This window comes from Halichoerus grypus, chromosome X (assembly GCF_964656455.1).
Source record: "Halichoerus grypus chromosome X, mHalGry1.hap1.1, whole genome shotgun sequence".
In the NCBI taxonomy this organism is placed as follows: Eukaryota; Metazoa; Chordata; class Mammalia; order Carnivora; family Phocidae; genus Halichoerus; species Halichoerus grypus.
The window spans coordinates 38,419,561-38,443,185 of record NC_135727.1 but is presented as its reverse complement, the minus strand read 5'-3'; the positions used below and the strand labels follow the sequence as shown (position 1 = coordinate 38,443,185).

General features: G+C 42.0%; 1 protein-coding gene across 11 annotated transcripts in view; it reads left to right on the top strand.

Annotated features, from left to right (window-relative positions):
- Positions 1-23,625, top strand: part of TMEM164 (transmembrane protein 164) — a 177,696-nt gene that overhangs the window by 82,944 nt on the left and 71,127 nt on the right. For 10 of the 11 annotated variants that reach the window (XM_078064583.1, XM_078064582.1, XM_078064589.1 and 7 more), the window contains one exon: positions 9,746-9,812. The exons of the other annotated variant lie outside the window; for it this stretch is intronic. In XM_078064583.1, coding sequence (XP_077920709.1) covers positions 9,746-9,812 — 67 coding nt within the window. The remainder of the gene's footprint in view (positions 1-9,745; positions 9,813-23,625) is intronic. 11 annotated transcript variants of the gene reach the window in all.

The following is a 23,625-nucleotide window of genomic DNA, read 5'->3' as shown; positions in this document are numbered from 1 at the left end:
TTCACAAATTTGTGAATTTTCCCATTTTACTTCCATTATTGATTTTTAACCTCATCATGTTGTGGTTAGAGCAGATACTTTGTATGATATCTACCTTTTCTAAATTAAAAAAAAAAGATTTTATTTATTTGAGAGAGAGAGAGAGCACGAGCAGGGGGAGGGATAGAGGGAGTGGGAGAAGCAGGCTCCCTGCTGAGCCCAGAGCCCGACATGGGGCTCGATCCCAGGACCCTGAGATCATGACCTGAGCTGAAGGCAGACGCTTAACCGACAGAGCCACCCAGGTGCCTGGTATCTACCTTTTTAAATCTATTGAGACTTAACTTATGGCCTAACATGTGATCTATCCCAGAAAATGTCCCATGGGCACTTGAGAGGAATGAATTCTGTTGTTGCTGGTTAAAGGCCCTTTATTTCCTTGCTTTTCTTCTCTCTGCTGTTCTATCTATTATTGAGAGTGGGATGTTGAAGTCTCTAGCTATTACTGTAGAGCTGTCTATTTCTCCCTTTGAATCTGCCCATTTTTGCTTTATATATGCTGATGGTCTGTTGTTAAGTATGTAAATGTTTATAATTGTTACATCTTTTTGTGGTATTGAATGTTTTATTAATAAATAATATCTTCTGTCTCTTGTAAACTGTTCTGATTTATAGTCTATTTTGCCTAATATTAGTATAGCTGCCCCTGCTCTTTATTTGGTTACCATTTGCATGGAATATCTTTTTCCATCCTTTCACTTTCAACCTGTTTGTGTCTTTGAATCTAAAGTGAGTCCCTTTAGAAAAAACTGTTGGACAGTTTTAATCCGTTTACATCTAAAGTAATTACTGAGAAGGAGGGGCTTCTGTAATTTTGCTAATTGTTTTCCATATGCTGTATAATTTTTTTTGTCCCTCATTTCCTGCATTACTGTCTTCTTTTGTGTTTGGTTGATTTTTCGGTAGTCTAACAATTTAATTCCCTTATCATTTCTGTTTGTGTATATTCTTTAACTGTTTTCTTTGTGGTTATCATGGGGATTACATTTAATATCCTAAAGTTATAGCATTTTACTTTGAGTTTATATGAGCTCAATTTAAATAACACACAAAAAGCTGCTCCTTTATAGTTCCATCCCCACCCCTTTCAGGTATCGATGGCACAAAATTACGTCTTTATGCAATGTGTGCCCCAAAACATAAAGTAATTATTTTCAAATGCATTAGTCTCTTAAATTATGCAGAAAACAAAATGTGGAGTTACAAACCCAAATTATAATAGTAGTTTTTACACACTGTGGTTTTTTTAAACATATTAATCTCTTAAATTATGTAGAAAACAGAAAGTTGGAGTTATAAACTATTTAGATAATACTAGCTTTTATAATTGCCCATGTATTTACCTTTACCACGATCTTTATTTCTTTATATGGCTTCGGGTGATGGTTTGGTGTCCTTTTATTTCAACCTACAGGCCTCTTTTAGCATATCCCTAAACCCCAGCAACCACTGATTAGTTCTCCTTCACTATAGGTTTATTGTTTAGGGAATGTCATCAAAATGGAATCCTGTAGTATGTAACCTTTTGAGACTGGCTTTATTCACACAGCTTTAAGAGTCATCCAAGTTCTTGTATATATGAGTTCATTCATATTTTTGTTGCTGAGTATATATATATACCACATTTTATTGGTATGTCTATACCACAATTTGTTCATCCATTCACCCCTTGAAGGGCATCTGGGCTGATTGCAGATTTTGGCTAGAGGTGCTGTGAACAGCTGTGTAAAGGTTTTTGTGTAAACAAGCTTTCACTAAACTAGGGTAAATAGGTAGCAGCAGGATAATTGGGTCAAATGATAAGAGTATTTTTAACTTTTAAAGCTTTTTATAAACTTTAGAAGAAGCTCCCAAACTCTTTTCCAAATTGTTTTTACATTTCCACCAGCAATATATTATGAGAGTTCCCATTTCTCTACAGTCTCTCTAACATTTGCTATTGTTAGTATTTCTATTTTAGTGATTCTTACAGGTGAGGAGTTGTATGTTATTGTGGTTTAAGTTTGCATTTCCCTAATGATATGAAACATCTTTCACTGTGCTTATTTGCCATCCATATATCCTTTTTGGTGAAATGTCTGTTCAAATTTTCTAGCCCATTTTTTAATTGGGTTGTTTGTTTTCTTATTATTGAGTATGAATATTCTTTATATACTCTGGGTAAAAGTCCTTTGTTGGGTATGTTATTTGCATATGTTTTCTCCCATTCTATAGTTTGTGTGGTCATTTTTGTCAAAGTGTCTGACACAGCGAAATTTTAAATTTTGACTAAGTTCAGTTTATCATTTTTTGAACGTCTTGTGTTTTTGGTGTCATGTTTAAGAACTACTTGCCTAACTAAAGGTCATGGAGATTTTCTGCTATGTTTTCTTATAAAACTTTTATAATTTTACATTTTCTTTGAAGATTTTTTTAAAGGTTGTATTTATTTATTTGAGAGGGAGCATGAGCAGGGGGAGAAGCAGAAGGAGAGGGAGAGGGAAAAGCAGACTCCCCACTGAGCAGGGAGCCTGATGCAGGGCTCTATTCTGGGACTCTGGGATCATGACCTGAGCTGAAGGCAGGCACTTAACTGACTGAGCCACCCGGGAGCCCCTACATTTTCTGTTTAGATTTATGATGTAGCTTTTATGTAAGTTGTGAGGTTTAGGTTCAATGCATTATTTTATATATTATGTCAAATTACTGTGATACCATTTATTGAAAAGGCTATGGCTTTTCTTCACTGAATTGCTTTTGCACTACTGCGAAAAATCAAATTACTATATCACTCTGGGTCCATTTCTGGACTATTCTGTTTCACTGATTGTTGTCTTTTCTTGGCCAGTATTGTACTATTTTGGTTGCTATAGCTTTATAGTAAGCCTTAAAATCTGGTAATGTGATTCCTTCATCTTTCTTCTCCTTTTACAAAATTACTTTAGCTATTCTACTTTCTTTACCCTTCCATATACATTTTAGAGTCAGCTTATCTGTATGCAAAATATCCTGTTGGGATTTTGGTCAGAAGTACATTGAATTTATAGATAATTTTGGTGAGAATTGACATCTTTGCTATGTTAAGCCTTTCAGTCTTTGAACATGGTATGTCTATTTCTTTAGGTCCTCTTTCATTTCTTTTGTGAACTTTTTACAGTTCTCAGTATATAGATTCTGTACATATTTTCTTAGACTTATACTTAAGTATTTTGGTTTTGGGGGGAGATATGATAAATAGTATTTTTTTAAAAAAATTGGTTTCCAGGGGTGTCTGAGTGGCTCAGTCAGTTAAGCGTCCGACTCTTGGTTTCGGCTCAGGTCATGATCTCGGGGTCCTGGGATTGAGCCCTGTGTCAGGCTCTCCACTCAGTGCGGAGTCTGCTGGAGATTATCTCTCTCTCCCTCTGCCCTCCCCCTGCTTGCTCGCTCTCTCTTTCTCTCTCTCTCAAATAAATAAAATATTTTTAAAAATTGGTTTCTAATTTTGTACTGTTATTATGTAGAAATATTACTGATGTTTATGTGTTGACCTTACAACCTTGCTAAATTCATGCATCAGTTCTGGGAGTTTTTTTGTAGACTCTTTGAGATTTTCTACATATATAATCATGTTCGTTGCAAATAGGGACAGTTTTATTTCTTCCTTTCCAGTCTTTATTATTTTTGGTGCCTTTATTATTTTGAGAGTGGGCACTCTTGTTCCTGATGTTAGTAGGGGGAGCATTCAGGTTTTCACCAGTAATTATGATGTTGGGTGTAGTATTATTTGAGAAGTCCTTTATCAGGTTGAGGAAGTTCCCTACTTTTCCTAATTTGTTGGTTTTTTTTTATCATAAATAGATGTTGATTTGTGGCAAATGTCTTTTCTGTATCAGTTGATATGATCATGTACTTTGTATTCTTTACACTGTTAATCTGGTGGAATTTATTAACTGAATTTCAAACACTGAATCAACTTTTCATTACCAGGACAAAAAACACTTGGTCACAGAATATTATTCATTTTTTTCTTTTTTTTTTAATTAGGCTCCACATGTGTGGAGCCCAGTTCAGGGCTTGAACTCATGACCCTGAGATCAAGACCTGAGCTGAGATCAAGACTTGGACGTTTAATCAACTGAGCCACCCAGGCGCCCCCAGAGTCTTATTCTTTTTATATTGCTGCATTAGATTTGCTAAAATTTTTTTTGAGAGTTTTGTGTCTGTGTTCATGAGGGATATTCATTTAGTTTTAGTTTTCTTTCTTTTTTTTGTACTGTATTTGTCTGGTTTGTTATCTGCATGATAATAGCCTCATAAAATGAGTTGAGAAATGTTTCCTTCTGTTTTATTTTCTGGACAAGATTGTATAAATATTTGGTAGACTTAGTCACGGAAACCATTTGAGTCTGGAGATTTCTTATTCAGAAGATTTGAACTACAAATTCAGTTTTTTAAAATGGCATGTTTGACATGTAACATATTAGTTTCAGGTGTATAACATTATGATTTGATATTTATATTCTGAAACATTCATCATAATAAATCTAGTTAATATCCATCACCACACAGTTACAATTTTTTTGTGATGATAACTTTTAAGATCTGCTCTCTTAGCAACTTTCAAATATACAATGCAGTATTATTAACGATAGTGACCATGCTGTATGTTACACCCCCATCACTTATTTATTGTATAACTGGAAGTTTGTGCCTTTTGACCACCTTCACCCATTTCGCCTACCCTGACTCTCCACTTCTGGGGACCACCAATCTGTTCTCTGTATCTGTGAGCTCAGTTTTTGTTTGTTTGTTTTTGTTTTTTATATTCCACATATAAGCGAAATTGTATGGCATTTGTCTTTCTCCATCTGACTTATTTCCCTTAGCGTAATTTCTCAAGGGCCATCGATGTTGTTGCAAATGGCAAGATTTCCTTTTTTATGGCTGAATAATAGTCTGTTTTATATTTCTTTAATAGGACTGTTCAGGTTATCAATTTCATCTTGGGGGAGTTTTGGCAATTCGTGGTTTTAGGGGAAATTCTCCATTTTATCTAAGTTGTCAAATTTCTGTGCGTAGAATTGTTCCTAGTTTCTCCTTATTATCTTTTAGTTCCTGGGGGGCGTGGGGGGGGGGGCTCTGTAGTGATATCCCTGCTTTCCTTCCTGATGTTGGTAAGTCCTGTTTTCTCTCTTTTTGTCCATGTCAGTCTTCCTGGAAGTTTATCAATGGTATTGACTTTTTCAAAGGCAAGCTTTCAGTTTCATTGATTTTTCTCTGTTGTTTTTGTTTTTACTTCTAATGATTATTGCTCCTATTATTGTTTCATTCCTTCTGCTTGCTTTTGGTTTATCTTGCTCTTGTTTTCTGGATTTTTATGGCAGAAGCTTGGATGACTGAGTTGAGATGATTCTTTTTTTTTCTAATATCTAAATTTTATGTTATAAGCATCTGACACATTTTGATATGTTGTATTTTTATTTTTGTCCAGTTCAAAGTATTTTATAATTCCCTTTGAGAATTCCTCTCTATGAATTGGCCTTTCCAGTCACTTATAGAACTTGCCATCTGTTCCATACTTTTAGGTTCTTGGTTGTAATCAAGTGCATTAAATTGAAATATAAGTCATCTCACGAAGATTTTTCGTAGCTTCATTTGTTGTTATTGAATAGTAATGTGATATTCATTTACATTGCTTTATTAAGAATAATAGTAGCTGCCATGTATTGAGTGCTTACTATGTCCTAAGCATTATGTTGATCGGTTTACATGGTCTCATTAAATTCTCTCAACAAACTTTTCAGCGAGGTACTGTTACTAGCCCCATTTTATGATTCAGGAAACTGACACACGTATTTTAAGTCACTTGTCCAGAGTCACTCAGCCACAATGTGGTAGATCTGGAATTTGAGTGTAGGTTTGTGCCAAACCCTGAATTCTTCACCATTATACTACATTTCCTTTCATTATTTCATTTCTTGCCTTGTCAGTAAGATGTTATTTTCTTGAAGGCAGATACTATGTCTTATACTGATCACCTTTTCCCTACAGCACCTGGAACCATGTTAGACACATAGTAATGGATTGATTTATGTTTGTGGAACTCAATTTAATGGCATGAACTGACCCGGAAGAGAATTAAACCCGTGACATTTGCCATATTGCACCAGTTTCTTACCAACTAAGCTAATTTAGCTCGGTCTCCTACACAAAAACAAAAAAAGCTGACAAAATATTTGTGACAATAGTAATGGCCAAGGCTTTGAGCTGTCAAGGAGATTTATAAGTATGACTAACTGAGCAGGAGTCCATCTCCAAGTTGTGCTGTTCAGTCCTGACCTTCAGTCTTGTCCTTTTGCTCTCTATGGAACTCCTTTTCTTACTTCGAATTTGTTTCACCGTTCAACTCTCTCACATGATTTCCTTTCTCCCCCTCCCCGCCCTTTACATCTTGAAGCTTTAGGCGAACTCTTCACCATTTGTTTATGAAACACATATGTGAGTCTTACTATATACCGTGTGCTCTTCTAAGCACTTTATACATATTAACTCCGTGTAACAATCCTACAAATTGGGTACTGTTGTTCCCCTTGTACAGATGAGGGAACTCTCACAGGACTTTCTAGGGGCTCATTATCCATTTCCCATACACAATAGAAATCTGAGCGGTAGGCTGGAGGTGGATATAAGGTGAAAACAAAAGCCTTTGGCTTTCATATGGCCAGTCACTTACCTGTTGGGCTGTGCTCAGGGTCTATAGAGGGCAGTGCAGGTACATAATTGGGGGACAGCTTTGCCACAAAACACCCAGGGGGTTCTGTTGCCCTTAGGCGTGGCCCTCTCTCCCAATGGGCAGCCCAGAATCTTTTCCTACCTGGCCTACACTCTAACTGACTCTCTCTCTCTCTCTTTCTCTCTCATACACACACACTCACGGAACATGTATAATGTTCGTGGTTCATGTTTTGGATTTAAAGCAGGGTACAGTGGCAAAAGCACGGTCTCAAAACTTGGCGAGACCTGAGTGTGACTTCTCCCTCCGACTCTTGCTAGCTCTGTGATTTGTGGCAAGTCATGTAGTCACTCAGTGTTTTGATGTTCTCAACTGTGAAATTAAAGAAGATGATAAAGATTATAATAAAAACTGAGGGATAAATCAGATGAGGCATTTGACTACTTAACCCAGTGATTGGCATGTAGAAATGCTCTATACATGTTTAAATGCTTTTGTAATTATTGATGTGTAAGACCTTTTTATATATTAGGGATAATCCACGCTTTGGCATATATGTAGCTTGTAGAACTGAATTTTGAGGACCCAGAACAGGCTTGTCTTTATGTGGGAATTTCTTCGTTGTTTTGAATCTTGACATTGGTTTTATCTTCTCTATTTCTGACCTTTCATGGGCCCTTGGGATCAATTCCATCATCCTCACGATTTAACTTTTGGCGCCCAGAGAGCTAATTGGCTTTGTATAAATGCCAGCATTCTTTTAGGGCCAGTGGCAAAGCCTGGCACTGGAGTCCAGCTTTACCTGGACTATTAATGTGATGTTTCCCTCTCCCAGGGTGAATGTTTAGGCTGTGGCTAAACAAGACTGTGTATGCCCAGGGCCTCCCTTAGGCAGGCCCAGGGATAGAGTTAGGCCGGGCCTGGAATGGCCACTAATGACCCCTGCTCTAGGCACTTGAGGCTTGAGTGAGTCTTCAGCAATCAGTTCTCAGAGCACGGAGTGCCCCCTGGAATGACCCTGTTGTAAAAGCATGGTAACCTGGCCAGCCCTGGGAGGCCGGAGTGACATCACATTGGTGCTGGAGGACCATGATTGCTTGACGTGGCCTCAGAGCATTCTCCCCTTGGTCACCCCCCTGAAAGCGTATTACGCCTAGGCCAGGGGATGGATAAGATGGTAGAAAGACCTCTGAAACCCAAAGGGAGGAAACAGGAGCCTCTCTGACTCTCCACCTGAGGTCACATTTGTGAGGGAGGGTGGCGGGGTGGGGGGGGGGGCTCTGGTATCAGGCAGCGAGAGGGATATAAGAGTTTGGGGTCTCAAGTTAGATAAACCTGGGCTTGAATCTTGGCTCTTCTATCTTATATGTGACATGAACCAGGCCACTTTGCTTCTCTGGACTTGGTTTCCTCGTCGACAAATGGGAAAAGTAATTGTACCTGTCTCAGAAGATTGCTGTAAAAATTAAGCAAGAGAATTTATGTAAAGCAGTTAATTAGATAACTTGCCCAGATTATGTTAAGTGCACGTTATCATCATCCTTGTGGCATTGGTAGAAAGGAGCAACAGTAATAAACAGACTGCGGGAAATGAAAACCATCCTTGGGGCTTCTGTGCTGTTCTCGTGGGTCTCCTTGTAATGTCTCTCTGTCTTAGGCACGCATCTGTGAGCTTTGAGAGAATACCTAGAGTTCTTGAGGGCCTTCAAAGGGCGCCTGGGTAGCTCGGTCGGTTAAGTGTCTGCCTTGGCTTCAGGTCATGATCCCAGGGTCCTGGGATCGAGTTCCGCATTGGGCTTCCAGTGGCGAGTCTGCTTCTCCCTCTCCCTCTGCCCCTCCCCCCTGCTTGTGTGTGCACACTCTCTCTCCCTCTCTCTTTCTCTCAAATAAGTAAATAAAATCTTAAAAAAAAACAAAAACAAAAACAAAAAGTATGGGCTGCTTTCCCCTTCCGAGCATGGGAAAAATCCTGGTATCTCAGGGGTGCTGTGTGAGTGTGTGTGAGTGTGTGCGTGAGAGAGAGAGAGAGAGAGAGAGAGAGGGAGACAGAGTCGACTCAGCACTGGTTGTACCTAACCCATCAAATCCGCTTTTCTTCACGAGGAAGTCCGTGTGTCATTCTTTTCTTCTCCCTCAGTTGTAAAGGACCATTTGCCTCGAATGATGAAAGAAGCTGCTGAAGTCCACCCTCAGCGCTCTCTCAGGCAGAGTTGGTTCCTGACCTGGTTGTTCTTGACTGACAAAGGGTTTCTAGCATATGCTTCAACAAGTCTGGTGTTAGGAAATGATTATTACCCGATGCTGGAGACCAGTGGTTTTCTTCTCCTTCCTCCCCCCGCCCTTTTCCTTTTTTGTTTTGCCTTTAAGTCACAAAACCCAATCTGTAAAATCGATCAAAGCAAGCCTGGAAGGCTGCCACCTCTGCCATCCGCACCTCCTACAGCAGCCCTGAAGACTTTTCTAAGAAAGTCGGGGAACACAGTTGACAAAACACTGCAGTCGGCTGGCTGGTTTGACTCGCCTTTTCACGCCTAGGCCGCTCTTTGGGCAAAAGGATCGGACATGGGTGTGTAAATAAACAGCCATGTCACACGAAACAGGTACCCCAGTGCTCTCATCACAGGGCACTCGCTTGGCGGAGCCCCTCTTTTCAACTGTCGCCTGAGCTGTGGCGGCCGACGCTGCTGATGGGGACCGACTGGACGTTTAGGGAGCACGGAGCTCATTATGTAATCAAGTGGCATAGCCAAAGTGTGTTCAGGGAGCATCTGGGGGATTTTTGAGGCAGCGGTCAGAACATTTCATTAGTGCGGAATATGCCGCTTTAAATGGACTCTGCGTGCGCGCCAACTCCAGTGCCATTTTACACAGAGAGCCACTTGTTTACGTGGCCTCCCGTAGGGCAGGGCATGACTTGACACATTTTTGCCTGCCCGTGCAACAGAGTCTGAGTGTGACCTGGACTTTATCTTTTTTTTTTTTTTTTTTCTTTTTCCTTTTCTCCCCCTCCAGGCTCCAGATGCACATGCTGAATGGAGCGCTTCTAGCTCTGCTGTTTCCTGTGGTAAATACCCGGCTGGTAAGTTGCCTCTTGTAAGAACGTGCTGCCAACGTACAAACCAGTTATTTGCTCACTCCTTCAGTATCCAGCGCTTGCCCTCATCCTGCGCTCACGTAGCCATGTGAGCTTTAAAATATGTACATATTTCATATTGCGGTTTGACATCGCCCTTCTTGGATGCAGGGAGCTTGATGGGTAAGGGTGGGAGTATCTGATGGAACTCTGGGGCTGCATTAAGAGTTCAGGCCAGAACCAGGAGAGACCAAAAACGCCTAAAGGAGCTCTTGAGAGGTTTGGTGGAGAGAAGGGGGGGCAGGGAGCCCCATTTATTAGAGGTTTCCAGGTGTTCTGAGGGGCTCTCGTTTGGATTCAGCCGCATTGGCCCAGAATAATCTGATGGGGAGCCTCAAAGCCTGTCTGCTGTGCCAAGGGTCCCATTGAGCAAGAATTAGTTTCTTTCCCCCATTTACCCAAACCCATAGGGCGGTCTGAGCCACCCCATACCCAGTGGCTAGCCAGTAGAATCCCACTGTAGCAGGGGGCTGGGTGTTAAATGAGCATAGACAGAAGAAGGAGCTATAGGGCTGAGGTGGCAGGGCCCTGTCCTCAGACTCCCTCATGTGGCACTGTGGAGGGATTAGCCAGCCATGTTAGAAAGCACAGGAAAAGAAATCACCTGTAAAATCCTTCCTACTGCTTTCTATTTTCATGACTTAAATTTGCCTCATGCATTCAAGATCATAGTTTAAATCTCAAAATGATAATCCTTCCTCTTTGGATAGCATTTTATAGTTTACAAGGTCTTTTCACATGACAGCTGTGTGATGTAGATAAGGGCAAGCATTATGGCCTCTCGTGACAGAGGAAGACACTGACGTTCAGGGAGTCACACGAGGTCCAAGTGGCAGAGTTAGGAATGGAGAAGCCTCTAGATCCTATACGTGCAGCAATACTTCACTCTCTCCAAGGATTTAGTCACACCCTCCCCACAAGTACTCATGTATACCCCTATGATCATTATATGTTTCTCGGTGCCTATTGTACATCAATAGAAATTAAAAGAAAATGCATTCATCTAAAGCAGTGATTTTGAACCCAGGCTTAAAATTTTGCTCCAGCCTCACCTAGAGGTACTTAAAAAAACAAAACAAAACAAAACAAAAAACGATGAACAACAACAATGGAAAACCAACCAACCAAAATGACTGACGCCCCGGCCCCTCCCTTGGAGTGTCTGAACTCTTGATCTGTGACACAGCCCAGGTGGGCATAGTGTTTTTAAAAAGTGTTTCTAATGTGGAGCTGCAGTTGAGGACCACCGATTTTGTGCAGTGGCTCTGACTTAATGTCTGTCCATAGCAGTTCACCCGAGGAAATGGCTAAGAAATGAGGCTTGCTGGACCTCATCCCCAGAAGGTCAGATTAAGAGGATCTGGGATGATACCAGGAAATGAGCATTGGTAATAAGTCCCCAAGTAATGTCGACTGCTGGGGTCCTCGGACCCCTCTTGGAGAATCAGCATCCTGGGTGATCGTAATTCCAAGTTACTCCAAGTGTGGGACTCCAGGTGAGGTCTGAGGACCAGCATCACGCGGGTGCTGCCTGTTAGAAAGGCAGAATTTGAGGCCCCGGCAGAACCCCTGAACCGAGTGTGCCCGGCCTCTCGTGACCGGGACAATACTGCCTGCCCTCTCCCACCCTGGCATTCCCCCCACCTCCCAGGAGGTCCGACGGTCTATCTACAAGCGTATGAATAAGCGTATGAATAAATACACCACAGCAGCATTTCTGCACTAGGCCTGCTGACACTTCCGGAGTATTTACTGTGCGCCCGGTACCGTTCTAAGTGCTCTATATGGGCTCATGTATTTGATCCTCACAATAAACTTCTGAGGCAAGGCACTGATAATTATCCCCAAGATCAAAGTGCTGGCAGGGTTGGTTTTCTCTGAAGCCTCTCTCCTTGGCTTGCGGATGGCCGCCATCTTGATGCCTTTTCACATGGTCTTTTCTCTCTGCATGCACATCCCTAGTGCCTCTCTGTGTGTCCACATTTCCTCTTGTAAGGACACTGGTCAGATTGGATTAGGGCCCACCTAATGGCCTCCTTTTAACTTAGTTCTTTAAAGGAGGTATTTCCAAATATAGTCACATTCTGAGATCAGGCCTTCAACATATGAATTTTGGTGGAGACATAATTCAGCCCCTAACAGCTTTCTACTCTGTACAAAAAACAATGTTTCTCTCTCCTCCCCTCTCTCTCTCCCTCCCTCCCTCCCTCCCTCCCTCCCTCCCTTCTTTCCTTCTCTTTCTTCCTCTCCCCTTCTTCCCCTTTCTCACGGCAGATTTGCTATTATAGTTGCTATAACACCTAATACTTTCTGAATACATATCAAGTTGTAGCCAGCCAGCTCATCAGGAATGTTCAAGAAACTTTCCTTAACACTGAAACTTCCTTGATGAGCTTAATGAGTGATTCCAATCAGTCTGGTAAATAATCTTGGTGCCCTTTTTTCTAAAATGAAGCTGAGACAAGCTCAGGGTGATGGCTCCATTTGCATGTGTCTTGTCAACTGGGTTTGGCTTGGTTATTTTAAATGGTTGGGACCCCTCCTGGGCTACCTCTGGCATTAGGACTTTTTGCTTTGCAACCCCTTAGTTGAGCTCAGACTGACTTAAAACAAGACACAGGAAGGGGTGCCTGGGTGGCTCAGTTGTTGGGCAGCTGCCTTTGGCTTGGGTCATGATCCCAGGGTCGTGGGATTGAGCCCCGCATCGGGTTCCCTGCTCGGCGGGAAGCCTGCTTCTCCCTCTCCCACTCCCCCTGCTTGTGTTCCCTGTCTCGCTGTGTCTCTCTCTGTCAAATAAATAAATAAAATCTTTTTATATAAAAAAAAACAAGACACAGGAAGACAGGCAACTCTATCTTAAGCCTGATGATCCAATTAGGTTGGAACTTAGCTTTTGACTTCTCTGTGCTCTTTCTTCTCGACCCTTTATATTTTTAATCTTCTTTTGTTGTTTTTCTGAGTAGTAATATGGAAGCAAGGAAAAGAAAATGAGCTGGTGTGTATGTCAGTAACACAGTCACACGTACACTCACATGTACAAGGACAGAGAAGGAGGGAGTTTCAGGAAATTGCCACTGTCAGCTAAAGGATTTGGGGTCATCAGTGCATTTCCATTTGCTGTGCTCTGTCCTGTGACTTACTGGCCCTGGGATTTGCAGACCAGCTAGGGAATGCCCGGGTCCCAGTTTCTCCTGGCTCTCCATCCTAGCAGCTGATACCTTGGAGGAAGGAACATGTATTCCAATGGCTCATATTACAAGGAAATGGTCTTTGCTGCCAGGATTATGGAGAAGGTCTGTTTCTGGCTTCAGATGAAGTGTCTTAAGGGCGATTTTTCTTTTGCTTCTTGGAGGGAAGGAGAGAAAATGCATCATGGAACTATTGATTATTAGATTAGCAGGGAGCTAAAAGCTTGTCTGATCTCATCTCATCTTCTAGATGGGGTCCTTAGAAGCCAAGGTGGGTGCCCCTAAAATCCAGCTCTCCTGACTCAGACTTCAGAGCTCTTTTCCTATTCTATGACTGGCGTTCAGGGCGAGTTTGAAAGCTGGTGAATCCAGATGCTGGAGATGCTTCTTAGCTTCTGTCCATCTAAAAGAGTTGGGTCATAGGTTTCTTTGAGAAGCTGAAGAAGACTGTAGAGCCTCTTCCCAGATAAATGCACAAACACAGTTTTGCAGATAATTCCAGGAGACTGTCACCTGCTGTCTCCCCCCCCCGCCGCCGCCACTGACCCCTAGCCCATCCATGGAGCCCATGTTAAGATCCCTCACCCAAGCTGACAGTAGCCCATGGCTTGACGAATCAATATGCTGCCTAGTTTATGAGCTCCTTGTTATAGCCATTGGCTTTGGGGCTGGTGGTGAGGCTGGGTTCCTTATCCATTGCCTGTGACTTAGCAAAATATATCTCTTCCAGGCCAAAACACCTTCTGGAAAGTAAAAGCCAAGATGTGGGAGCTAAGTAGGTTGCCCATGGAACCTGGGTTACATATTAGATTTTCAGTTCCATCTCTTACCTTGCCAGGTTGATCTGGTCCTCAAGACTGAGGCCCTGGGCATAAGCTGCATCCCCAGCCCTGTACCTTTTCTCCTCAAATGCCAATGAGAGTTCCTTCTGAATGCAGAGTGTTCTGAGCAAGGGAGAGTGGAGACAGAAAACAAACTTAAAACACCATATCAGCCCCCTTCCCAGACTGAAGACTCTAGCCCGGCCTATATTTGCGGTTGCAGCCATCTGTCTTCTATGAGAATAATAAGAAGAAGAATGGTAATGATTCTTTTCATCAAGCTCCTTTCTTCTTCAAGGCCCAAAGCCTCGTGTTTATTATTATCTCATTATCAAAATTGCCCATTATTGTGCAACCCTGTTGATCTCTCATGTTAGTTCTTTCCCCCCTCCTTTCCCATTCTTGCCCGTTTGCTCGGCTCCTGTACTGTTAGATGGTTCTCTTGGATGTCCCTAACCCTGAGACCGAGCGGAAGGGGTTAGTAATGATATTTTCATTACTGGGGCGGCTCCCCAGCTTTCACAGTCGTTATCTTAATGTTCTCGAGGTGCACCTCGTCCCCATGTGTGCCTCTTGGAAAACTTTGCTTTCACCAAGGCAAATAGGCTTGAGAAACTTACTCTTTGCTAACTGGCACATTGAAATGTGCTAATTGACCTAGAAAAGTTATTTCTGTGACTGGCAAATTGAGCTATTTAAAAAACTTATAGTTTGGATTTTGGACCTCAGCTAGGGACAGAATATCCCTTTGCTTTCCTGAGAGTACTTAAATTATGAAAAGCTTGGTTTCAGAAGAGGCCTTTGCTTTCTGGAGAATCGATGTGGGCAAAATTGTGCCTCGGATGTGGAGAAGAGTCTGGTGTTCCTGGACCAAACTAAACCAAATGCTAGGGACTATTCTAGAATATGTCTAATCACCACCTTTATTTTAAGGTTAATCTTGGAGAATCTTCCATCCTCCATGAATCTATCCCAATCAAACAGTCCACCCAGACTTTTATTGAGCATGCTTTGGTATGACATATTGTGCTGTGTGCTGCAGAAACAGCCAGGGTGTATTCCTGGCTCTCTAGGAACTTGCAGTTTAGTTAGAAAGATAAGGCATAAATTATGGCAGCATTAGAATTGAATCATGAAAAATGTATATCGCAAGGCAATTCAGGCTTAATTGCTAAATTGCAGTCGTTCCAAGTACTGAGATGGGAAGAGGATTAATGTTAGCATTTATCAGGAGCCTACTGTGTATCAGGTAATTTACATATGTTATCATTTAACTTGCACAAGAACCCCATTTTACCTATGATGAAATTGGGGTTTAGAGAGGTTGAATGATTTGCTCAGCGTCACATGGTTTCTTTTTCTTTTTTTTTTTAAGATTTTATTTATTTATTTGAGAGAGAGAGAATGAGAGAGAGAGAGAGAGCATGAGAGGGGGGAGGGTCAGAGGGAGAAACAGACTCCAGGATCATGACCTGAGCCGAAGGCAGTCGCTTAACCAACTGAGCCACCCAGGCGCCCGAGTTACATGGTTTCTAAAATGCTACAGCTAAACTCATGCACCCTGCACTCTAATACACTGTCTCCTGGAGAGACCAGTGGATTAAGTGGTCCAAAAAGTCTTCAGAGAGAAATAAAGCTCCAGCTGAGCCTCGAAGGGTGATTAGACTATGCCTGCAGTTGCAGACAAGCAAAGCTGTTCAACTAAGGGAGTGCCATGGCTGGGGCACGGGGGTAGGATCCCGCACATTCATCACCGCACACTCATCACTGAGATTCTGAGGAGCAGGATGGAGAATCATAATTCTGGTGGTATGTGTAGACATTGTCACTTATTTGAAGGCCATCAGAAGATATCCACAACCCTGCTTCTGTTACATCTTTTCACCCTTTATCATCGTGTTTAGATTCCTGTGCATTTCTTATCCTTCCCACCTCTACTGATAAGAATTCGTTACAGGTGGGGACGCCTGGGTGGCTCAGTTAAGCGTCTGCAAAGGCAGTACGAGTCCCGTATTGGGCTCCTTGCTCAGCAGGGAGCCTGCATCTCCCTCTGCCTGCCTCTCTCTCTCACTCTCTCTCTCTGACAAATAAATAAAATCTTAAAAAAAAAAAAAGAATTCGTTACAGGTGGATGTGACTTCACAACCAGAAAAGCTCTTGCACAAATATCTCACCCTACTGTATTAAGAATATGGATGTCTGGGGGCGGGGCGCCTGGGTGGCTCAGTCAGTTAGGCATCTGCCTCCGGCTCAGGTCATGATCCCAGGGTCCTGGGATCGAGTCCTACATCGGGCTCCTTGCTCAGTGGGGAGCCTGCTTTTCCCCCCTCTTTCTGCCACTCCACCTGCTTGTGTGCTCTCTCTGAAAAATAAGTAAATTTTAAAATCTTAAAAAAAAAAAAAGAATATGGATGTCAGGAGCAAGGGTATGGATGCAGGTTCATATCCTGGCTGTGCTACTCCTGTGTGTGTGTGCACGCACATGTGAAAAAGAGAGAGGGAACGAGAGAGGGAGAGGGAGGGAACTTGGCCAAGTTACTTAACTTCCGTGGACCACAGTTCTCCCATCTATAAAATGAAGGTGATAGTAGTGCTTACCTCTTAAAGCTATCCTGAGGATTAAGTCATTAATATGGGTAAAGCATGCAGCCCAGCACCTGGCAAACAGGAAGCGCTCAATCAGTGTTAGCTGTTAGTTATTAGTCTGGGATCCTCACAAAAATCCTGTGAGGTGGAATTGGCATAACCGTTTTATAGATTGAGCCCTCCGAAGTTTTTTTTTCTTTTAAAGATTTTATTCATTCCCTTGAGAGAGAGAGACAGCACACAAGCAGGGGGAGAGGCAGAGGGAGAGGGAGAAGCAGTCTCCCCGCTGAGCCAGCCTGGAGCCCAATGTGGGGCTCGATCCCAGGACCCGGAGATCACGACCCAAGCCGAAGGCAGACGCCCAACCATCAGAGCCACCCAGGTGCCCGGAGCCCTCCCAAGTTTTAAGTAGCTTGTATAGGGACACAGAGACAGACCTGGCCTGAGAGCTTTGGTCCTTCTGATACAAAGCTCATGGACTTCCTCCTCTCTCCTAATTACTTAAATTGATTTTCAAGTATTGAGCCAAATCAACTCTTTGTGGTAAATTTTATACAATACCCATTAGAGATTTGGGGGATTGATTATACTTTTAGGATTTTTTTAAAATAAAAATAGGATATGCTCATTGAAAAACCAGTAGGAATATAAAGAGAAAGCTAATTATTTTACCCACCAATGTTCAATCCTGCCCCCCCAGGGGTAAGTTGTGATAAAGGCTTGTGCATATCTCTACATTTTTCCTTTGCTCATAATAGGCATTACACTGTAAACATTGCTCCAGTATATTTTCCTTTAACCTAACAGTAGGTAATCAGTAATCTTTGCAGATAATGGACGTAACCCATTTTTTTTTTAAGATTTTATTTATTTATTCATGAGAGACAGAGAGAGAGACAGAGGCAGAGGGAGAAGCAGGCTCCCCGCGGAGCAGGGAGCCCGATGCGGGACTCGATCCCAGGACCCTGGGATCATGACCTGAGCCGAAGGCAGATGCCCAACCGACTGAGCCACCCAGGCGTCCCCCCATTCTTTTTTAATGGCTGCTTAGCACTGCGTAGTTCGGTGGGACTGTATATTCAGCCAGTCCTCTGGGTTCCCAGCACTACATCATAACTAGTCTTTGTGGGCAAGGATCGAGTCTTTTGTGGTGTCTATCCCCTGTAAGACCTTGTACCTAGTATATGGTAAGTATCCACAGATAGAATAAATGAATTAGTCAGCAATCTAAACCTGTCTTGCTCAGGGAAATCCCAGGGATCCCTCTCACACATGTCCTGAGATCTTGAGAGTGAAGACAGAGGGATGATAGATGACATTTTTCCCAGGTGAATTATTTTTTAAACCACGTAAAATAATGATGTTTTCCTGATTACAACAAAAGACATGTTTATGGGTGAAAATTTGTGAAATACAGAAAAGTATAAGTGAAAAATAAAAATCACCACCAATGCAAAGGTGGTTATATTTCAATACATTTTATTTTAAGATTTTATTTACTTATTTGAGAGAAAGAGTGAGAGAATGAGCAGGGGGAGGAGCAGAGAGAGAGAGAGAAGCAGACTCTCCGCTGAGCAGGGAGCCAGACACGGGGTTCAATCCCAGGACCTTGAGATCATGACCTGAGCCAAAGGCAGACGCCTAACCGACTGAGCCACCCAGGCGCCCCTTTTCAATACATTTAAAAAACAACAACAACAAAAAGCATGAGATTTTTGTGCCTTTGTCTTTACAGATGTATAAATGTTTTATTTACAAAAGTAATACCCGTTCATAATGAAAAAAATAGAGAATACAGAGAAACACCAGAATAAAGCACATCATTGAGCAGTAACAACTGTTAAACATCGTTTGCTGCGTATTTTCAAAGTCTTCTGTCTCTGCGTGGATGTTAAGAGTTAGGCGCCCCTAGTCTGGTGTAGGGGTTACAAGTGCCGACCCTGGAGCCACCCCGTCTGGGGTTTTGTGGCAGGCTCCTCTGCCTTTAGCCATGTGACTTTGCAAGAGTTCACTCACTTCTGTGAACTCATTTTCTTATCTATAAAATGGTGCCCAGGTGAATGGAGATAATGTGTGGTAAGCACTTCGAGGAGTGCCTGGCACATAGCGTCAAATGCTGTTGCTGTTACTGCTGTTTCCAATATTATCTTAGAAATCGAGGGGCGTTCCTATGGGCATGTGCTTTTTGTGATGTTCCTCCATAGTACTTTGCCCCCCGCCCCTTAAGCTGTTGGGTGATGGTGAAGTAAAGGGGGCTTTGTTTCTGAATTAGCCATGCTGAGCAAGATTAAAATTCCCTGGCAGGCTTCCTTTTCCACACTAACAGCACCTTTGTTTGTTGCATTTGTTTCAAAGACAGCCTGTTTGCTTTGAGAACTGGCCAGCTCGCTCTCCTCCATTCTGACAGGTGAATTAGGCCCCCTCCTGGTTTTTCTTCTCATTTGAAGAAAATGTCCGGACCTTTGGGTTTGCGGGTGAGGCCCAAGCCCTTCAGCCCATGGAGGGAGGGGCAGCAGTGAGCGAGAATACCAGGCAGTAGCCTTTTTGCCTCCAGAGCTTGTTGGTTCTCTGCCTTTGTTTCATTTTCTTAAAATGAGATTAGAAGGGCCAGCCTCCAGCAGTTGTAACCGATGCTTTTCATCCAACCTTGAGCCATTAACCCCAAGCAGTATATCTTTATGCAATAAAAGCCTTATCTGGTGGGTGATATCACTCTCTCCAGTCTGTGGACCAGTTGTTCTTATGTTTTTAAATTTTATTTATTTGAGAGGGAGAGTGAGCGAGGCCACAAGTTGGGGGGAGGGGTAGAGGAAGAGGGAGAAGCAGACCCCCTGTTGAGCAGGGAGCCTGATGCGGGGCTCAATCCCAGGACCCCAGGATCATGACCTGAGTCGAAGGCAGACACTTAAGCGACTGAGCCACCCAGGTGCTCCTGTGGACCAGTTGTTCTTAACCCCGGCTGCATAGTTAGAAACACCAGAGCCAATTTAAAAACACACCCATTTTCAAAAAGCACCCCAGGTAATTCCGATGTGCAGCTCTGCTGTGCATCCTGTTCCAGTCCCAACCTGCTGCTGAGTGGCACTTGGCGCTTTGAACGAGGTAATGTCACTTCATCGAGCTTCCCATTTCCTCATTTGTCAAATGGGATTAGTAATATCTGCTCTCTCTACCTCACAGATAGGTTATAAAGAAGAGATAACCAATAACAAAAGATAACAAAGAGATAGCAAAGAGCTTTGGAAAGTTAAAAGCACTACACAAATGAGTACTTGCCTTGTTAGCTCTCCCTTCAGTCACTTTTTTTAGGGGGGGTTTACTGAGGATGTAATTCACATACCATAAATCTATCCTTTTAAAATGTACAATTCAATGTTTTTAGTGTATCCTCAGAGTTGTGCAATCATCACCACTATATTTAATTTTAGAACATTGTCATCATCCCCAAAAGCAGCATTGTATACCTGTTAATAAGGAAACATTTTCCTCTACCCTTCAATATTCTTCTGGCTGGTCTAAGAATTAAATTGACACAGGACGATTAACGGGAGAAAAAAATTCCTTTGTACATAGAGAGGTCCCATAAATATGGGACCTAAGAAGTGACCAAGAGGCAGCTTTTATACTTTTTAGACAAAGAAACAATAAATTTAAGAGGAACTGACAAGACAAAGAAAACTTAAGTTTGAGAGCTTTAATTTGTAAGGAATTCTAAACAGAATTTGGGCTGGGGTAGTAAATTACTAAAAGTAATAAGATGTGTTTATATAGGCTTCTTTGGCCCTGGATTCATTGCCTTTGCTGATAAGGAAGTCTCTCTACTTTCTGGTGCAGGGAAGGTAGCTTTCACATGGAAACTGTATTTTCTGCTTTCTGGAGACAAAAGGTGGAACATCAGTGTTTTCTTGCACTGGCTGTTTCTTAAGTAACTTTAACTTAAAATAATCATGCCACCGTGGCATATCTTGGGGCAGCTGCCCTGGGCCCCCAGTACCCATTCGTGGTGTCTCTCTATTCTCCCCTCTCCAGGATCTTGCCACTGTTAATCAACTTTCTGTCTGTGGATTTGCCTATTCTGGACATTTCATTTAATTGAAATCATATAATATGTGGCCTTTTCTGAATGACTTCTTTCGTTCAACATAAAGTTTCAAGTTCATCCATTGTTGTTGTTGCATGTATCAGTACTTTATTCTTTTTTTATGGGTGAATAATATTCCCTTGTATGATATACCACATTTTGTTTATTCATTTATCCACTGATGGCCATTTAGGTTGTTTCCACCTTTTGGCCATTGTGAATAATGCCACAGTGAACATTCTTGTAAAAGTATCTGTTTGAATGTTAACTTTTGGGTAGATATCTAGAAGTGGAATTGCTGGATTATATGGTAACTCTGTTTTTTAACCTTTTGAGGAGCTGCCAGATTGTTCTCCAAAGTGGCTATACAGTTTTAAATTCCTACCAGCAGTGTACGAGGGTTCCAGTTTCTCTGCATTCTCACCAACACTTTGTATTGTTGGACCTTTTTTATTATAACCATCCTAGTGGGTGTGAAGTGATGTGTCACTGTAGATTTGATTTGCATTTCCCTGATGATGAATGATGTTGAACACCTTATCATGTACTTATTGGCCACTTGTATGTCTTCTCTCAGGAAATGTCTCTTCAAATTCTTTCCCTTTTTTTGTTGGGTTATTTGTTTTTTATTGTTTTGACAGTTTTTATATATTTTGGATACTAGACTCTTATCAGATATGCGATTTGAAATATATTCTTCCATTCTGTGGGTTGTCTTTGCATTTTATTTATGGTAATCCTTCGAAGCACAGAATCTTTAAACTCTGATGAAGTCAAATCTCTAATTTTTCCTTGGCTGCTTGCGATTTTGGTATCCTAAGAAACTATTGCCTAGTCCACAGCCATGAAGTTTTATGACTGTTTTCTCATCAGAGTTTCATGGCATTAGCTCTTACATTTAGGTCTATGATCCATTTTCAAGTTAATTTTTATATGTAGTGTGAGGAAGGGGTCCAAATTCATTCTTTCACATATGGATATCTAGTTGTCCTGGCACCATTTGTTGAAATGTCTTGGAACCCTTGTCAAAACTCATTCAAAAATAAAAGTAAGGGTTTATTTCTGGGCCATCAATTCTATCCCATTGATGTTATGTCTCTCCTTATGCCAGCACCACACTGTCTTGATTATTGTAGCTTTGTAGAAAGCTTTGAAACTGGAAAGTGTGAGTCCTCCAGATTTGTTCGTCTTTTTCAAGATTATTTTGGCCATTCTGGTGCCCTGCATTTCCATATGAATTTCAGGATCATTTTGTCAATTTCTGCAAAGCAGTCAGAGGGGTAGCATTGAATGTAGATCAGTTTGAAGAATATTGCTCTCTTAACAATATTAAGCCCTCCAGTCTGTGAACACAGAATGTGTTCTATCTATGTATTTCAGTCTTCGATGATGTTTTGTAGTTTCTAGAGTATAGGTTTTACCCTTCTTTTGTTATGTCTATTCTTATGTATTTTCTTCCTCTTTTTTAAAAAAAGATTTTATTTATTTGGGGGAGAGAGAGAACAAGAGAGAGCATGAGCAGGGCAGAGGGAGAGGGAGAAGTAGGTTCCCCGCTGAGTAGGGAGCCTGACACGGGGCTCCATCCCAGGGCCCTAAGATCATGACCTGAGCCCAAGGCAGATGCTGAATCGCGTGAGCCACCCAGGCGCCCCTGTGTTTTATTCTTTTTAATGGTATTGCAAATGGAATTGTTAATTTCATTTTCAGATTGCTCTTTGCTACTCTAGAAATACAGTTCATCTTTTCTGAATTGATCTTGTATCCCGCAACCTTTTGGAACTCATTTATTACTGCTAATATTTTTGTCTGTGTGTGGATTTTTCAAGTTTTTTTTTTTTAATAGATAAGATCATGTCATCTGCAAATAGAGATAGTTTTACTACTCCTTTCCCATCTGGATGCCTTGTATTTGTTCTTCTTGCCCAGTTGCCCTGGCTGGAACCTTTAGTACAGTGTTTGTTTTTTGTTTTGTTTTTGTTTTCAAAAGATTTCATGTATTTCTTTGACAGAGAGAGGCACGAGAGAGGGAACACAAGCAGGGGGAGTGGGGGAGGGAGAAGCCGGCTTCCCGTGGAGCAGGGAGCCCGATGCGGGGCTCGATGCGGGGCTCAATCCCAGGACCCTGGGATCATGACCTGAGCCAAAGGCAGACACTTAACGACTGAGCCACACAGGCGCCCCTAGTACAGTGTTGAATAGAAGTGGCAAGAGTGGACATCCTTGTCTTTTCTCATCTTAGGGGGAAAGCATCAGTCTTTCATCATCGAGTATGATTTTAGCTGTGGGTTTTTCACAGATGCCCTTATCAGGTTGATGAGGTTTCCTCAGTGACCTTTAATAAATGTTTACTATTGGAGAACTGTGGGTGGTAGGATATTGCTTATTGTGGAGTTACTTAGTCATTCAAAGTTTGGAATTGCTTTGGGTGAGAAAATGTCACTTAGTCCCAGGGGAGGCATTGCAGTACTTCAGGGGCTCAGAGTCATCTACATTCAAATTAAAATATGGAAGCTTAAGCATATTTGAAAGAACAGATAAAGCTAATAGAGTTTCTCTTAAATTACAGTGATACTGCATTGCCCTGAGAGAATTAAAGGCAAATAAAAGGATACTTCAGTGCTGGCATATAGTAGCTTATGGAATAGTAGCTGGTTATGGAATAGCTCATATGCTTAGGGTAGATATATTAGTCAGTTCAGACCGCCATAACAAATGTAAATGTCTCTTACAAAGTGTAACTTACTCCATTTTCAGAGTTGCTTTTGTGTCTGCAGGTTTCTTCAAAATAACCGGCTTAGAATAACCAGTTTGCCAAAGAGGCATATCTTGGGGTGGCAAAATTTGTTCCCCTAACAGAAACAAAGAGATTAAGCAATGCACCTAAAGGCACTGAGCTAGTGAGTGGCCAGCTTGCAAGTTAGAACCCATGTTTCTGTTTCCAAAGCCCATTCTCTTTCCACTACACCACCCCACCTTCCATATGGTATCCCAAGTCCTTGACACTCAAAGTGTGGTCCACCGGCGGCAGAATTGGCCTCCCCTGGGAACTTACTAGAAATTCAGTCTTGGGACCCATCCTAGAC